A 16,956-nucleotide genomic window follows, 5' to 3' on the forward strand; every position below is an offset into this window, starting at 1 on the left:
CGTGAGAGGAGGCACTCCATGTGAGACTCCGTTTGACCCGGCGCAGGCCATCCGTGTTGTTCTGTAGCCGTCGCAGGAAGCTTCACCGGCATTTGATATCGATTGATGTGCCCCCAAATCATACCTCTAATTTTGCTCCAAAATAGAGATCGAGATATTATGATTTTTGGACTGAGAAAGTTATGATTAAAGAGGCATTTTACATCGATGCCGAATCTTCTCATTTTGATGGATATCTTTGTGCTAATCAGATCAAAGACACTAATACCATTTTTAGAAATGGAGATAGAGAGAGAGAGAGAGAGAGAGAGAGACGAGTAATAGAATCTAAGATAAGTGCTTCAAAAAAAAAAAAGAATATATAAATTTTTAGTCCCTTTTGTTGTTTATTTATTAAGAAAATTACCTCATTATGAAAAAAAGTGAGATGCAAAATGAAAAGAGAGCTAAGAATAATATGATATTATTAAGAATTGAAATAATTTGGTGACACATTAGACTTAAAAGTTTAAGCTTTTGAGTTAGATTAGTATTTATATATATTAGCCTTAATTTTACTAAGACTCATATTTTTTAAAATTTATAAGATAATATCAAATAAGGAAAAAAATATTCACACGTAAAATAAAAAAATAACGAAAATACGGATGGTGGTAACAAGCAAATATTTAGATAATATGAAATTATCGATTAAACGATGATATCGTAGATCGAATCAGATATCGATATATCGATATAGGTTCAAAAAAAAAAAAAAAAAATTATCCTCAAATTTCTTACGAGAAAATCAATGTGCACTTAACCTCCGTTTCGTATCGTAGCAAATTATTATGTCGATATAACTTTTACTTCTCGAAAACCAAAAATATCAAGAATAATTTTACATTACTAAAGATTGAAATAATACATTTGGTCTGTTGCTTAAACTTTCTGAACAGGAAGGTTCAGCCTCATCTCTTCAAAATCACATAGATCTCTCAATAACTTTAGCAAAGGTTGATGTCACCATCAAAGTTGCAGTCCAATGAGGATTAGGGTATCTTAGGAAAACCTTTGGCCTGAGCACAGCTGCCACTAGTCTCCTTAAAAGCAGCCTACTTTGCTGTTCATTTATTTATGTCAAAGCTTTCTGACCACATCAACTGTTCCATGCTACTACTGTCCTTTTCAAAGCTTCCCCAACCATTTGTCTTAATTTACATGGCAAAAAAATTACTCAAACCATTTGTCTTAATTTACAAGGCAAAAAAAATTACCCATTTATCTATTTATTCCATCCAAAGACTATGATTTTTATATTTATAAATTCTAGTTTTTATGAGTTTTACGACTCGAAACCAATTTTGATTCTTATTAGACGTTATCGTAAGCCCGATATCACGAAATGATTATCTTGTAAATTATGTTGAGAATATACCTAATAATAATCATTTTTTATGCTTAAGTTAATATCAAAAAATTAGTTTCTCATATGTAAATTAGCATATTTGAAGCCCTTTTATAAAACTGCTATGTTAGTGATGAAATGAGAGTATACACCAAACCCTAACTTAGGAAGATTTATTGGAGGTACAGTCAAATAGTCTAATAAATTATGACGTCAGCCTGACGTCGTTGGCGGCGTCACGTTAGGTCCCACCGAAATAAGTCCCCACCTAACTGGGCCTGTTGGCGACCGCACGATGGCGTGCGATTGCGATTCGTCGGAACCCCGTTGGTGCGTCCGCCGCGATGATTAGCTCTCCGTCTCCCGCTTTCCCCTTCCCGTCGTTCCACCGAAAGACGCCCTGTTTCTTCGGCGACGCTGCCGCGGTGTCGAGCGTTTCCCCCAGAAAGAAAGGCGCAACCCGGATTCGCTCGGGTCGCAAAGCAGTTAAGTTCGTCCTTTCCGCCGTTTCCAGATGGTTTGTTGGGTTTTCTCGCTGTGTCAATCTTGGTGCGGTGATCTGGGGTCGGACCTAGGGGTTCCCATTTGGCATCTGCTTCTGAGATCGGGAAATGAGAGTTTGTGGCGGTTGCGATCGATTTCTTGCCTCGTCTTGCATAAAGTTGGGATTTTTCTGCATTTGCTGAGCCCTAGGCTCTCATACTCGCTGTATAGGTTAAACATTTGAAGGGGGGTAAGGTTGGTTATCTTTGAGATGGTGGGATTGATGTGAAGAAACCGGTAGGAGCCGCAAGGAAGATGGAAACCTTGTGTGATTCCTCCTGAGTCTCAAGTATAACAAGGAAGAATTTGGACAGTATTCACTGGATACTTTTACTTCTGAAAGACGCCAAATGGAGGGAAAATTACCTGCTGGAAGCATGATGACCGGAGCTTCTTATGGTGCAATAAGTTTGCAAGGAAAGATGCACATGCGCCAAGCCTCGATGATCCACCCACGGATGTGTGATGCATTCCCTGTACCGGGAAACCAGTTTCAGGATTCTGACCATCAAGCGGGGATTTCCATCATGGAGTACAATAAAGAAGAGCATGCAAGGGCCTCGGTGAGAGATGACGACGAGCCAAGCTAGACCGAGGATGGAGTTGATGCTCAAAATGAGGTTGGCGAAGGGAAAAAGGGCTCTCCTTGGCTGTGAATGAAGTGGACTGATGCGATGGTTCGGCTTTTGATAACTGTGGTTTCTTACGTAGGAGAAGACAATGCTTCTGAGAGCAGTGGGAGGAGGAAGTATGTCATATTGCAGAAAAAGGGGAAGCGGAAGGCCATGTCGAAAGCTATGGCTGAAAGGGGGTGTTATGTATCATCTCAGCAATGTGAGGATAAGTTTAATGACCTGAACAAGAGATACAAGAAGCTAACGGATATCCTTGGGAGGGGAACATCTAGTAGGGTTGTGGAGAATCCGGCGCTTTTGGACCATATCAGTAATGTCTCTGAGAAGATGAAGGATGATGTGCTCCTATCATAATTGTAACCGGTTGACTTTACCTGCTGACCCTGCACTTCAACGATCGTTGCAGTTGGCACTTAGAAGGAGAGGTGAGCATGATGCAAGGAGGGACTCACACGAAGATGTTGATGAAGATAATCAAAGTGCTGATAGTGACGATGAGGAAGGTGATGCTGAAGAGCATAATACCTTGCACGGTGATTTGGTGGCATCGTGCTTTCCAAAAAGGATGAAGAATGGGGTGAGCCATGAAGATGTGGTTTCTGGAAACCACCCAGGCCCACAAAATTGTATCAGGACCCTTCAACCTCAAGGTTTGTCGATAGATATGAACAGAGTATTTTCAGAAGGATCCAATACAACAGCATTGGGTCAATTCTTATCCACTTCAATTGGAGGAGAAGAGATTGCAAATTCAAGCTCAAATGCTGGAGCTTGAGAAGCAATGTTATAAGTGGCATAGGTTTAGTAAGAAGAAAGACAGAGAACTAAACATGATGAGGATGGAAAATGAGCGGATGAAGCTTGAGAATGAACACATGAGCCTTGAACTAAGGCAGAAGGAAATAGAGTTGGATCTTACTTCAAAAAGAATTAGGTGATGCAAGATTATTTGAAGGAAGCTGTGGAATTTTGGCTGCAAAATTGTAAATTTTTCTGATTCGAGGAAGGAGCTGATGCTCGAGTCTTCATTTGGTGTTTTTGCTAGTCAATATATTGTTGCATTTGGTAACGTCTCTTAGAAATAAGAGACAATACCGGGTCCTATGTGCGTGTCATTTAGATGACTAATGAAGTTATTAGTTTAGTTGACCTTCTTTTTTGTCAATTTCTTCTTTTTTCTGCCCTTTCTATTATAGGTCATGTTGTGGCCTTACCTGTCGTCATGTTGGATTCTGTATTCTGGACTTGGTTTGCTTTTTCATTCTTCTCCGACAATGTTATCTTTGACTAGTTTGCTATTGTCAAGTTACATGGTCAGAAGCAGTAAAGAGATATCTGCTAATAATACTCATGGATTCCCCTTATTCTGGATCTTGTAGAATTCTCTCATTATACTTTGATCAGGAGAAACTGATGCGGCTTTTGTCGGTCACTGTCATTATGTTCAACATTTAACATTTGGTAAGGAGATTTAGAAGCAACTCCTCTGGAGGACTTTTGTTTCATGAAAAGAGGTTCATGTAATTTAACATCTTTTGATCCATCTTGTTGATTTCATGCCAATTTCAAGCATCGTTATGTTCAGGTCTGGTTTCTTTCAAATTGATCACATTGGTGCTGTGGATCAGCCGTATAAACTATGTTTGTTTTTGGCTGATCTGAAGGGAGATGACAAGTGCTACCACAATCTATATTAATAGGTTTTCGAGTATGCTGAGCTCTCTCCAAGATTTTAGATATAAAAATTTTTATTCTATAATCTGAGACTATAAATTGATTTGAACATCGAAAATATTACAGTAACAAATTCAAATGCTTGACTAAAAGGTTTTTCCTATCTAATTTAGTCGGTAAAAACTTCGACCAATGTCAGAATCTCACAATTCTTATAATGTCTAATTTAATCTATTTTACTCCATCTAACATGAATAATTTTCTCATCTTCCTGTTCTTTCTTTCTATCATAACCAAACAACACGAACACGGAGAAAGAAAAAAAGACAAGTATAGCTACTTGAAAGAAAGAAATGTGGTAATTTGTTCCCAACATTAAAAATGTAAAAAACACACATAAGCTCGTATTTTTTTGCAACTATAATAATTTTAAAAAATACGAGAAAAAAAAAACAAGAGAAATAGTAGCGTACGAGTCATTTGTCGATCACGTCGGATGTCTTCAAACTCGGTGCAATTCGTGAGCACCGCTGGTTCCGCATTCTATATTTGAGTTCCTTCTGCGCTGCAGAGCAAATGTCGGAAGAGCAAACACCTGCGGCGCAGAACACATGTCGGAGTAACAGCGCCAGCTCGCGCCTCGGGACCCTTCCTTCTCCTGCTTCGTTATATGCCAGTGGCCCCTTTCCGCTTCTGTTCCCCTCCCTCTCGAACCAGGGCCGGATCAAGAGAGCGAGAGAGAGGCAGAGCCATGGGAGCGTGCGCGTCGAAGCCCATGGCGCAAGGCGACACCCCGCTGCCGCTGGAGCAGCTGCCGCCCTCTTCGCAGGATCCCAAGGTGGTGCACTCCCCCAAGGAGGAGGAGAAGGACGAGGAGGTCGCGGTGGCGGCCTCCGAGCAGGAGGTCGAACACGAGGCGCCGGATGAGAGCCACCTGAAATCCCTCGACGACCAGTTCAAGGTGCGATCTTTATAGCTTGTAGTAATGCTACTTTGGAAACAGCTGCACGAGGACAACCATATGCATTAGCAACCACACGCTAGGCAACTAAATTGCAAGTTGCTAGTTGATGGCAATGTTTCAGTCTCTGCGTTCATCATATATATACATATATCGTGTGCCAAAATGGTATTGGCACGCCATTGTTCCTTGACATGGCAATCTCATAGAGGTAGGCAAGCTAGATTGAACTTTAACTCATGTTAATTTGAAGTTCATTGGAACTGATCCTGCAGAACAAAGAGCCTTCTGAATCCATCAAAACCGGCGACAATGTCGTGTTAGAGACTGTTGCACCAGAGACCGTGGAAGCGAAGGAAGAAGTGATTGAGCACAAAGCAGTGGATGGAGCAGTATCTCATGAAACAGATGTGATTGAGCACAAAGCAGTGGATGGAGCAGTACCTCATGATGAAGCAGTATCTCATGAAACACATGTGATCGAGCACAAAGCAGTGGATGAAGCAGTTCCTCATGATGAAGCAGTATCTCATGAAACACATGTGATCGAGCACAAAGCAGTGGATGAAGCAGTACCTCATGATGAAGCAGTATCTCATGAAACACGTGTGATCGAGCACAATGCAGTGGATGAAGCAGTACCTCTTGAAATAGAACAAGTGATTGAGCACAAAGCAACGGACGAAGCAGCACCTCTTGAAACAGAAGAAGTGATTAAGCACAAAGCAATGGATGAAGCAGTATCTCATGAAACAGAAGTGATTGAGCACAAAACAACGGATGAAGCAGTACCTCATGAAACAGAAGAACAACCTACCAAAGTCTCCAACACTGAAGCTGATGAAGCCATCTCAAATGCCACACCGAAGGAGACCTCTGTTCCTTCTCTGGCAACAAATACTGAAGTGAGTGGTGCAAATGCAGAACCAGTGAAACCAGAAGTAAAAGCCCCAGTCAAGACTGATAAGGCAGAGTCAGCAGAATCTAACTCCCAAGAAAGTCCAGCTGCCCAAGAGAAGAAAGGAGATGTGTTTCATGCCCTGTTCACTGCATACAACAATCTGCTAAACAAGTCTTAATCGCAAACACGGCAGATCCGATGGAACATTCGCGCTTGTATAATGTTATCCAATTATATCTGATGAAACATATATCCAATTATAGTCCCATGATCCGATGGAACATTCGCGCTTGTATAATGTTATCCAATTATATCTGATGAAACATATATCCAATTATAGTGCCATGATCCGATGGAACGTTTGTGCTTGTATAATGTTATCTCATTATATTTGGTGAACCTTCAGTTGTATCCTCTGATCTTGAGAGCGTCATAAAGGTATTCTTTCATCGTCTAATATAAAAGACTTCTTGGAAGCAGTAAGATGTAACCTGTTGTGTTCTTCTCCACATTCCTGGCTGAGAATGATCGAACTCCTTTAAGAATTTGTACAGGGTTTGGATGTGTTCTTCCGTCGACTTCTTTCATGGCAAAAGATGGATGCTGGAACTTTTGGATACTATGATTCTTAGTTATGGCAAGCTTCATATTGTCATACCAAATTCATGTTGAGTCTGCAGTTATGGTCTGATGTATCTCTTACCTGATCAGATCACTGCAATTTGAATCAGATGGCATGTGGTCACAGACAGTGTAATATGCTTTACTTGGCTGTATCATCACTGTAACTCCAGGTCTATCTATATCTCTTGCCATCTTCACAAGACTTGGCATGAGAAAATATTCACAAATGCCAATCTAAATCAACCATAGTTGAAGTGGTCATTGTCTGAGTTAACCAATTCAACATCTCATGGATATGCTTCACTGAAGGATGAGAGACATCCCCTTGATAGAAAGCCTGCAATCTCCCCTTCACATCTATCCAACTGCATCCTGGTGTCTTCACCATTTCCAATTCTTTCATCCTCGCTCTCACTTTAGCAACACAATCCAGTCGACCAACTGCTTCATATATGCCACAGAGAGCCACATAGTTGCTAGGATTCCTAGCTTCCAAATCAAAGAGCCTGAAGGCAGCAATCTCCCCAACCTCCACATTTTTATGCACCACACAAGCACCCAGCAGTGCTCCCCAAACACTAGCAGTCGGCTCCATCGGCATCCTGTGTATCATCTCCAGAGCTTCTTCGACATTCCCTGAACGACCAATAAGATCAACCAGACATGCATAGTGCTCGATGCTTGGCTCCACCTCGTGAATTCCCCGTATCGAGTCGAAGATTCTCCGGCCCTCTTCAACAAGGCCTGAGTGGCTACAGCTAGACAGGACTGAAGTGAACGTTATATGATTCGGTTTCATCCCTTGTGCTAGCATGTCTTCAAACAGTGCCAGTGACTCGTTTCTTTCACCATGAACTCCATAGCAAGAGATCAAAGTTGACCATGTCACTATGTTCTTCTGCTCGCCCATGCTTGAGAAAACTTTGCACGAGTCATTCACACGTCCACACTTAGCATACATATCAATCAAAGAATTACCTACAGCAACGTTGGAATCAAACAAGCAGCACCGAACAGCTCGCCCATGAACCTCCTGCCCTCTTCTTAAGTCTCCTTCCCAACCACATGCATTCAGGACACTCGGAATGGCCCTGAAGTCCTGCTCTTCGACCTCCCATTGCGACCTCCGGAAAAGGTCCAACGCTTGAGCTGAGCACCCAACCCTTGCATACCCCGAAATAATAGAATTCCACATAACGATATCCCTATTAGGCATTGTCTCAAATAAGTAGAGAGCATCATCCAGGCTCCCACATTTCGCATACATATCCAAGATGGAGCTCCTGACGATGACATTCTCCTCGTGCCCAAGGCATACAGCCCAGTTGTGGAATGTCATTCCGCGAAAGGAGTCTCCGATGGCGGCGGAGGCCTTGAGAAGGGAAGGCAGCGTGAAGTGGTCGGGGCGAAGGCCAGAGTGTAGGAGCGAGCGGGGAAGCGAGAGTGCATCATCAAAGAGGGAGGCCTGGACGTAGGCAGAGAGGAGGATGTTCCAAGAATGCATGTTCCGGTGGCGCATTCGATCGAACACCTGGCGGGCGAGAGGGAGATTGGAGCAGCGAGCGTACATGAGCATGAGGTCGGTCTCAACGGTGACATGCGGAAGGAGGCCATGAGCCAGGACTTGGGCGTGGGCTTGTTGGCCAGCACGCAACGCAGATAAGGATGCGCAGCTTCGCAAGCGTGAGGAGAGAGATGTTGCGAGGCTAATGGAAGCGTAGGTCATCTCAAGGTCTACTTTCGGCGTCGTGGACACCATTTTTCAGAAACATAAGAAGGGAACCATATAAACAATTGAAACAATAGCACATTCTACAATGTAAACCAACACCATAACTGCAATCCGGTGCGAAGCCTAACGGCGCCTTCGACTCCTCACGAGTTGGACGGCAAGCGCCACCAGCGACAACATGAAAGCAAAGACCGCCAGAGAAGGAGGCGGCGCTCCTCCTCCTTCTTTAGCCCTCTCCCTTCTCTTTCTCTTACCCTTCGATCCGTTCTCTCTCTCTTTCTCTCCTGTATCACCTGGCGAGCTCTCTTCTCCCTCGCCTTCGTCTGGGGCTTCGATCGGCTTATCCGTCTGCGGGACTTCGTCAGCTGCTTCCTCTGCTTTGTCGCCGGATCGACGGGGAATTTGATCTGAAATCTCGCCGGGTTTTGTCTTGTCTTCGGGGTGGTGGATATCTTCTCCACCCGGTTCAGGTACTGCTCTGTCCTCTTGTTGCTCCAATTCATGCACTTGGTCTTCTTGTTCAGTTTGGTGATGTGGATCCGTCTGCTGTTCCTCGGGTTGGTGGAGATCTCCTTCCGATTGAGGTGCTTCGAACGATTCAGGTACTGCTCTGTCTTCTTGTCGCTCCGGTTCATGCGCCTTGTCTTCTTGTTCCGTTTGGTGATCTGGATACGTCTGCTGTCCCTTGGGTTGGTGGAGATCTCGATCCACTTCAGGCGCTTCAAGCGAGTCGGGCACTTCGTCTTCATCTTCTTCTCGATCTGGACCGCTCGTCTTCTCGATTGTATCTTCTTGTCCCGCTCCGTTGATTGGTGCCGGTGCTGCGGAAGGAGGGGGCTCTCCATGCAGATCTGGTGCTTCCATCTCGATCGAGGGCTTTTGAGGTTGATCAGGCACCTTTCTTCGCTCTTCTTCTTCTAAGTCTTTTTCTTTAGGTGTTTTGATCTCTGCTTCCATGTGCTTTGGTTCTCGATCTCCATTACGGTCCGTTCCTGAGCTTTCTGCTCCATTCTGGTCCAATTTCTCTTCGGCCCCTTCTCTTCTGATTAGATCCTCTTCTTTTCCTTGTTTGGTTTCTTCTTCTTCTTCCGCCTTTGGTGGTTTTGCATCATCAATCGCGGCTCTCGCTTCGTTTGCTTCTGCATGACCATGAGGTCGGTCCATAGAAATCACTTCGTCTCCTTCAAGCTTCTGTTCCCTTGGAGCTTCTCCTCCTTGCACTTCTCGGATTGCGATTCCAGCAGCATTACCTCTAACAGATTTGGGCATCAAAATCACCAGAATGTCTCCTTCCTCGTAAAAACCAGCATCGATCTGATCCAACGCCACGCCATTCGGGATGCGAAACACCTTCCGAAACGGGTTAATCTCGAACTCATTCCTCAACCGCAGTCGTCTTCCAACCACCGTCTCAACGGCGGATTTGTCCCCTCCTCCGCTGATGCTAATCTCCGTTCCCTCTTCATTCACCGACACCTCGATCTTCTCCCGCACCAATCCTGCTGCATCACATCGTCGCTAAGAAATCTGCGATAACCAAAAATAACCCATATGATCGGATGTGCCATACCTGGAAGGTGAGCGAGGAGGAGGACGACGGCCTCCGTCTCGGTGGAGGCAAACGCGAGATTCCTGGTGGCTCCCGTCACACTCAGGTCCAATTCTAGCTCCATAATCCTATATTTCTGGACATAGTATTACTGGAATAAATGTAGCTATAAGCGTCTTCCGTCGCAAGTATGCGTTTCTTCGTCCCTTGACGGAGGAGATGCTGAAAACGACAGAGAAGGTGGTGGAGGGAGGTTTGGGTGGTGAAGCTTTTGCGACCTTGGGAAGTTTACGGTTGCGTGGGCAGAAAGCTCATTAACAGAGTACAAGTACACGAGCGATTGATCACTTGTGTTTCAGAAGACTTACATCACAAGCAAAGGAAACACAAGCAGAGACTTTATTAGTTAATATCAATCATATTGATCAAGCAATTTCGTGAATCTTAAACACACGCACACAAACGAAGGCCTTCACGCGGTCCAGAACCACGTGCTTCGATTATTACCAACATTGGAAGGTCACCATGAACCCGAACAATCCACCGTCTTAGAAGAAATGGTGGTGCTTCTTCCCATGAGCCTCCTCGGCCTGCTCCTTGGCTTCCTTCCTCTCGTGGTGCTCGTGGGCGGCGTACCCTCCGCTGCCCACTGCCATTGCCATGCCGATCTCCGCCTCCATCTTGTGCCTACGAGCGTGCTCTGGGTCCTTCTCAACCTTGTGCTTCTCATGCTGTGGTCACCATTATTGTGAGATTGATACAAGCACCAGCATATTTTGATATTGAAAGCCAAAACCCATCTTATACCGTAAGCACTATGCAAAATGTTAATTATTATCCGATGGCCTCGCTAACTATGCTAGATTATATAGGATTTTTTTGTTTTAAGGAGATAATCCCAAGTCTCAGGGTTCATCATTTTTACCTAATCTCTCAAGGTGCGGATAAATAGTGCAAGTCTTGTAAGATCTGACACACATTAGTTCGTCATGAGGATACCTCCGCGAAGGCACCGGCGGCGAGGGCCCCCATCTCGCCGAGGTGCTCCCTGTGCTTGTGTTGCTTCTCCTCTTTCCTGTACTCGTAGCCGCCGTCGTTGGTGACCACCTCGGTGGTCTTCACGTAACCAGTCGTGTGCCCGTCTTTGCCGGTGGAGCCGGACTCGGTGTAGACCACCTCGTCGGCGGGATTCGCCTCCTTGTGGTGGCGGATGAGGTGGTGGTGGTGCTGGTGGTGCTGCTCAGCCATTAGTCACAAAAGGAACACAGAATGCTTTGAAGGGGTGAAGAATTTTATAGGAGAACGCAGCCAACTATTTTCACGGCGCGATCACGGATCAAGTTGACTATTTCAGAATATGAGAAAATGATTAACTAAACTACCAGCGTAGATGATCTAGAGGGAGAAAATATGAATCTCAAGAACCCCGATAGTTGAAGGAAGTTTGGAATTGAATCTTCAAGGACGCGGCAGCACCTCAAGAACCCCAAGCACGACGAGGCCACGGAACAGCCTGGTTCCGAGGGTACGTGTAGCTCCCTTCTTTAAGATTGACAACAACAGAACAAAGGAGATATAAGAGGTTGTTTGATGATCACCCTCTAACACTCATGTTAGTGAGGGGGATTAGGAGAGCTAAAGCTTCTTCTATTATCGATTTGAGAGTCAGAAGTTTAAATTTACGTGGTTGTAGGAACCATATTTTCTTGGCTGTCATATTGAATCTCAACAGTTTTGATGAGATCATACGGTCAATGGAACCCTTAATTGTGCCTTGTACAGTGGCTGGAAAGTGTCACCTGATGGAAACTGACATCCAGCTAAAGAATGGCGTCTGGCAGATACTGATGCTTTCTTTTTTTTAGATGTAGATACTAATTCTTGGTAGGGGAGTATTGTTTGATGAATGATTGTGATGAGAATGCATCCCACGAAAGGGACGTCTGTCCAGTAGACAATTGGTCTTTTATCCCATATCACATGCTCGGATGACCGTCACTTTGACGTCATGTTAGAAAACTCTAGGGGAAGGACAAACGGGATCTCATCCAGGTGGAAGCATCGATGTCGAGCAGTCGACACGGTGATCAGTTGTCTTGATGCGGGCATATTTTTCCCTGGCCACGTATCTTACTGGGTATGATCCGTATGGCTACACGTTGGCTCGTTGGTGTCTGCACGGCCTTCGAAGCCCTACGTCCTCTCCATCTCTCCACTGCAGCGTTAGCCGCGCTGTTCTCCACGATCGAGGAAACTAGAGATCGTGTGTTGACCGAGTCCCTCCCACTGTGCACGACCACGTTGCAGCTTCCCTGGCCTTTTACCAAGTCGGTGGTCGTCGCAAAAAAAGTCCAACCAACCATCTTAAGCAACCTCAACAATAATATATATATATATATATATATATATATACACACACTAACGAAGAGACACCAAGGTGTCTCCATTTCCGTCACAAAACCCTACGATGATGCAAGAGGCAATAAGAAACTATATAATACACGCCCCGCTGCACAACAAAATATACACGCAAGCCAATACGTCATGTTCACCGTCCTTGTACCTGATCACAACCTGGCGTAGTCTCACATTTGGTGGATTTTGAGTTTGATTCGAGAGTTGTGTTTCAAGCATCGGAGTCTATCATGAATCATGCCTGGCATCCAAAGGACTAGTGGAATGAGACTTGGTGTGTAATACGTCGCCCTCTTCGTGCCTTAATCGTTAGGTCACAGTGATAGGTAGGCTTACCCAATACGAAGACATTGCTCTCTCCTCGATTAAGCTGCTGATACAAGGAAATACATATCAGCGGATAACGATAGCTGATACTATTTCTGTCGCTTTCATTTCTCAATCTATCGAAGGTCAATTAACACAGTAGAATTGAAGTCAGGGTTCCTATAATTCAATCTATCGAAGAAGAATCAATCTTCTTTTCATTTCAATTTCTAACGACGAAGACAACAACAGAAATGGGAGCAAAATAAGAATCAAATATAACTAAATTTGTATAGATCGTGTATGAATCCTAAAGAACAAAAGGAGGACTGAACTGAACAGAGGAAGGCAGGTTCTGTCGAGCTCCATGAGTGTGGTGTTAACCCGACGAAGATGGCGGATCGCGGCTGGATTCCGTCCATGGTGGAGGTTGGAAGAAGTCGATCTGTTGCGACATTTCTGGAGAATAGAACAGAGGAGGAAATGGTGGAGGAGGAGGAGGAGGAGGAGGAACTGCAAACGGGGATGGATTAGATGAAGGCAATGAATGGGAGGAGGCCAAGGAAGCAGCAGAAGCCGTGGAATACATCATTGGACCCAAGAGAGAAGCGGGAGGCATCGTCTGGTACTCCCCTGCGCCTTGCAGCAGCCTCGCGTAGGCCAAGGAGTCACTCGCGGCGGCGGCGGCGGCGGCGGCGGCGACGGCTGTGGCTCCGTGACCGACGAACGGGAGGGACTCCAGCGGCACTGCGGGAGCGGCGGAGTCCGGCGCCCGGACGGACGGAGCGACCGGCGGCGCTTGCCGATGGCGGGCCTCGTCCGGGAAGTTGAGCTTGGCTCGGCTTCCTCGGAAGCGGAGGGCGGCCTCGTCGTAGGCCCGGGCGGCCGCCTCGGCGGTGTTGAAGGTGCCGAGCCAGACGCGGGCGGCCTTGTGGGGGTCTCTTATCTCCGCCGCCCATTTGCCCCACGGGCGTTGCCGCACTCCTCTGTATCTTCTTCTCGCTCCTGCTTGCTCTGTTCCTCCGGTGGTCGAACGGGTAGCCGCTTCTGTTGCGGCAGCAGCTGCTGCTGATGCAGTTTGTTCCGTTGCTACACAAAGCGAACAGAAATGGAAATTAGAGACGCAATATAGACGTAGATTTGAGTTGAGTTGGGAGAAGCTGCCATGAAGCAGTGAAGAAGAAGAAGAAGAAGAAGAAGAAGAAGAAGACGATAAAGAGCCTCCGGATACACTGAGAAAAGCGATCGAATCACCTGCCGGAGTCGATGATGACTCCCCGAACTCCCCGACAGTTCTGCGGAGCTTGGCCACCTCCTCAAGCTTGAAGTCGTCGCTCCCCCTCTTTTGCCCGCCCCGATCGCCCCACGACGGTGGCGAGGACGTCGGAAACATGCACGAAGTTGACTCAGATATATCAGTCGCCGCATCGGTGCCACGGTCTCCCGCGAGCACGTGCGCTAGCGCTGACACCATCACCCCCATCTCGTACTCCTCGAACGACGATGTCATGCTCGTAGCCACCGCCGACGGCACTACCACCTCATCGCCGCCGCCATCTCCGCCGTCGGGATGGATGAACTTGCCGGCTGAGTCTCGTGTAAGGTTAGCCACCTCGAAGCGCACGTTCTCTCCGCCTCCTCAGAGTGGGGTTGAACAATTCGACGAATACTCGAACGGCGAGGGAACGGGACGCGTATATATATATAGATGTGCGCCGCCATAGGAGCAGTTCCTCGTAAGCTTTGCATGGGTCTTTTTGTGAGCATCCCTCGTCTCCCACCATCCAGAGATCTCCGACAGAATCCCTGTCTACATACGCAGTTCATGCAAATGTACTCAGAGGTGTGACTCTATTCATGACTACAGGTTGGTCAACCAAAACCGCAGCAGTCAACCATAATAAACAGAGCGGCGCTCCCACGTACTCACTGAGTCGGTTCTCCATGAGATGGTCGTTGTTCGAAGCAGACGAGGTAGATAAGGACGAAGGACACCGGGAAGAAAAGTCTGTGCCCGGGTTCGTTGTTTTGGCTGCTTCAGGGACCGTCGAATCCGCGAGTCCGCGTTCATTGTTTCCGGTCCGCTCCATCGGCCATCGTCGACCCTAAACGGAGAAAGTGGCCGAGGATGATGACGACGATGACGAAGGGAACACCGACATGAGTCGTGTTCAGCGTCGTCGTTGTCTTCGCTGCGTTCGTCTCCTTCCTTTTCATTCCATGTTTCCGTTGCCGACCTCACGATTCGAGGGATTGGATTCTATGAGCTCTAGTTTAGGTTGAACCCAACATTAGCAGACTGTGCGCTGCCGACTACCAAATCCACGTGTCATTCTCCTTCATCGTTATTATATTTTTTTTCATCTGCTTTTTATTTTTAATATTTTATTACAAAAAATTAGATTTATAGTGTTCCCTAACTCCGTATTGCTAGCTAAACAAGATTCCTCCTACACTAGCAGTTCTTTTCCTTGGGAACATTATTCTCGAGTGACCTTTTGGAAGACAGAGAAAGGGCAATCAAGAATTGGGAGACACGAAGGTAGGGATCACTAAGGTTCTTTCCTACCATGTTCTTTTGGCCATAAACACGCCATGTGTCTTGATCTCATGGTGGTTCACTGAACCGTGTCGACCTAATATTATTCCGTATGGCCCCTCCACAATGAGCACCACTTCCCTTTGTGCTCTGTGATCGCGAAAAGTGGGTACGGCTCACCGTTCAATGAATTCATTCACCTGCATTACGTAGAGTGTCTTCGATGGACACGGATGCAATGCACTCCGAATGGACACCGATTTATAGTGCTCCATGTCACGCACTATGTACATCAATCACGCACGTTTCTTAATGCATGAGCAACTACGTGCAGAGGAATGAACGTAGACTTGAGCTTATGTCCGCATGCAATAATTACTGTATTAACATTGTATTTTTGTTATGTCCACATTCGATCATTACTATTTAACATTTCATTTCAGTCTGAAAACATTGGGTAAGATTGCACATTAGAGTTTGCTTCACTGAAAAGCAACTCTTCGATCCAACTCTTCAGGCCCCATAATTGAAGACCGACCCAACAAAAAGTTCTCATCGGAAGATAATAGGGTTTAACGTTCTCATCTTCCTAATTCGTTGGTGCTTTTGGTGCCACAGATTTGCTCATTGTCCCTCGTTGAAACTATGACCATAAGAAAGAGTTCAATGATGGCATGTGGCCCCCTCAATCTCTATTACTTCGTCTGTTGGACCTCGATATCTACGTAGTCACGTTGAGCTAGACATTGATATTAATATTCGAAGAGAGGGTAAGAAATCACTCAAACCAACTTGTGTTTCTAAATTATTATAATAGAAACACAATAAAAATTGATGCGGAAACAAAATAGCGTACCTCCGGTCATTGTTGTTAAAAATTTATACAGAAATTTTTCTTGAACTTTGGCACTTCTCGACTCAGAACTCTCGTTTAGATTGTGTAGGAAACTCTTTCGCTTCAAAGAGATGATTGAGCCCATGGACCAAAATCCTCATATATATATATATATATATATATATATGTTCTCCCATCAAGAACATTTATTATCACCAATTCATAACGTTCAAGAATTAATTCAAATTTGTAATGTTTGAACTATAATGAGGAACTTTAATGATATTAAATATTTAATTTAATAATAACAGTTTCATGTATAAAGAATAAAAAATTGAAATCATTTAAAACATAATTAATGAAGAAATTCATGATAATGAATTATGAATCTTAACGAGAATAATTATATTATTATTAAATTATATATTTAATAATAACGGTTACAGAGAGATCAGAGGGAGATGTATATACATACTATATCGAAAATGAATTATTTTTTACATATCTATCCTTTGAAAGTTTAGAAATGAACATATTTATCTTTAAAAAAGTTTGATAATACACATATCTCACTCTGAATATCTAACTATTACATATATTTTATTTTATAATACTAAAATTTTATGTACCTATAAGTTTTAAAAAGTATTAAATTTTTAAATATTTAAAACATAATATCTCTTACATGTATTATAAGGATCACATGAGTTATACTCTTATCTAAAACATAATAAGTCATACTACTATTAACGTAGTTTATCCTCTATAAAGTTATTATGTCAACTATTCCATTAAGCCTAGTGGTCACATAAAATATCTCATGTATTTTCATTGATTATTTGATTATTCTTTTTT

General features: G+C 44.5%; 4 protein-coding genes and 1 pseudogene across 6 annotated transcripts; 1 reads left to right on the top strand and 4 right to left on the bottom strand.

Moving 5' to 3' along the window:
- Window positions 1-1,534: 1,534 nt before the first annotated feature.
- LOC103979392 (pentatricopeptide repeat-containing protein At5g04780, mitochondrial-like) lies at window positions 1,535-8,484 on the bottom strand. 3 transcript variants are annotated; one of them, XM_065132964.1, is made up of 4 exons: window positions 5,993-8,484; window positions 5,645-5,895; window positions 4,713-5,242; window positions 1,535-2,404 (listed from the first exon to the last, which is right to left on the bottom strand). In XM_065132964.1, the coding sequence occupies exon 1, from the start codon at window positions 8,482-8,484 to the stop codon at window positions 6,946-6,948; it is 1,539 nt and encodes a 512-aa protein (XP_064989036.1). In that variant the 3' UTR covers window positions 1,535-2,404; window positions 4,713-5,242; window positions 5,645-5,895; window positions 5,993-6,945. The 3 variants fall into 3 exon arrangements, with proteins under 3 accessions (XP_064989036.1, XP_064989045.1, XP_064989026.1); XM_065132973.1 differs by having other exon boundaries at window positions 1,535-2,208; window positions 2,297-2,404; window positions 4,713-5,895; XM_065132954.1 differs by having other exon boundaries at window positions 4,713-5,895.
- Window positions 2,281-3,929, top strand: LOC135627042 (uncharacterized; annotated as a pseudogene).
- Window positions 8,484-10,167, bottom strand: LOC103979393 (uncharacterized). The gene is made up of 2 exons (XM_009395527.3): window positions 10,028-10,167; window positions 8,484-9,956 (listed from the first exon to the last, which is right to left on the bottom strand). Exons 1-2 carry the CDS (start codon window positions 10,128-10,130, stop codon window positions 8,581-8,583), a joined length of 1,479 nt encoding a protein of 492 aa, XP_009393802.2. The 5' UTR covers window positions 10,131-10,167; the 3' UTR covers window positions 8,484-8,580.
- LOC135627046 (abscisic stress-ripening protein 5-like) lies at window positions 8,484-12,028 on the bottom strand. Its single transcript, XM_065133000.1, has 2 exons — window positions 11,006-12,028; window positions 8,484-10,737 (listed from the first exon to the last, which is right to left on the bottom strand). The coding sequence occupies exons 1-2, from the start codon at window positions 11,252-11,254 to the stop codon at window positions 10,555-10,557; spliced, it is 432 nt and encodes a 143-aa protein (XP_064989072.1). The 5' UTR covers window positions 11,255-12,028; the 3' UTR covers window positions 8,484-10,554.
- Window positions 12,029-12,509: 481 nt separating this feature from the next.
- LOC135637543 (ethylene-responsive transcription factor ABR1-like) lies at window positions 12,510-14,676 on the bottom strand. The gene is made up of 2 exons (XM_065150122.1): window positions 13,982-14,676; window positions 12,510-13,816 (listed from the first exon to the last, which is right to left on the bottom strand). The coding sequence occupies exons 1-2, from the start codon at window positions 14,235-14,237 to the stop codon at window positions 13,107-13,109; spliced, it is 966 nt and encodes a 321-aa protein (XP_065006194.1). The 5' UTR covers window positions 14,238-14,676; the 3' UTR covers window positions 12,510-13,106.
- Window positions 14,677-16,956: the final 2,280 nt, after the last annotated feature.

Source organism: Musa acuminata, chromosome BXJ1-3 (genome assembly GCF_036884655.1).
Source record: "Musa acuminata AAA Group cultivar baxijiao chromosome BXJ1-3, Cavendish_Baxijiao_AAA, whole genome shotgun sequence".
NCBI lineage: Eukaryota > Viridiplantae > Streptophyta > Magnoliopsida > Zingiberales > Musaceae > Musa > Musa acuminata.

Bases quoted from the DNA above. Each gene is read 5' to 3' on its own strand.
- LOC103979392 (XM_065132964.1), bottom strand. From the start codon at position 8,484: ATGGTGTCCACGACGCCGAAAGTAGACCTTGAGATGACCTACGCTTCC.
- LOC103979393 (XM_009395527.3), bottom strand. From the start codon at position 10,130: ATGGAGCTAGAATTGGACCTGAGTGTGACGGGAGCCACCAGGAATCTC. The intron at 9,957-10,027 runs GTATGGCACATC...GTGATGCAGCAG, and splicing joins CCTCCTCGCTCACCTTCCAG to GATTGGTGCGGGAGAAGATC.
- LOC135627046 (XM_065133000.1), bottom strand. From the start codon at position 11,254: ATGGCTGAGCAGCACCACCAGCACCACCACCACCTCATCCGCCACCAC. The intron at 10,738-11,005 runs GTATCCTCATGA...TGGTGACCACAG, and splicing joins CCGCCGGTGCCTTCGCGGAG to CATGAGAAGCACAAGGTTGA.
- LOC135637543 (XM_065150122.1), bottom strand. From the start codon at position 14,237: ATGACATCGTCGTTCGAGGAGTACGAGATGGGGGTGATGGTGTCAGCG. The intron at 13,817-13,981 runs GTGATTCGATCG...CGCTTTGTGTAG, and splicing joins GTCATCATCGACTCCGGCAG to CAACGGAACAAACTGCATCA.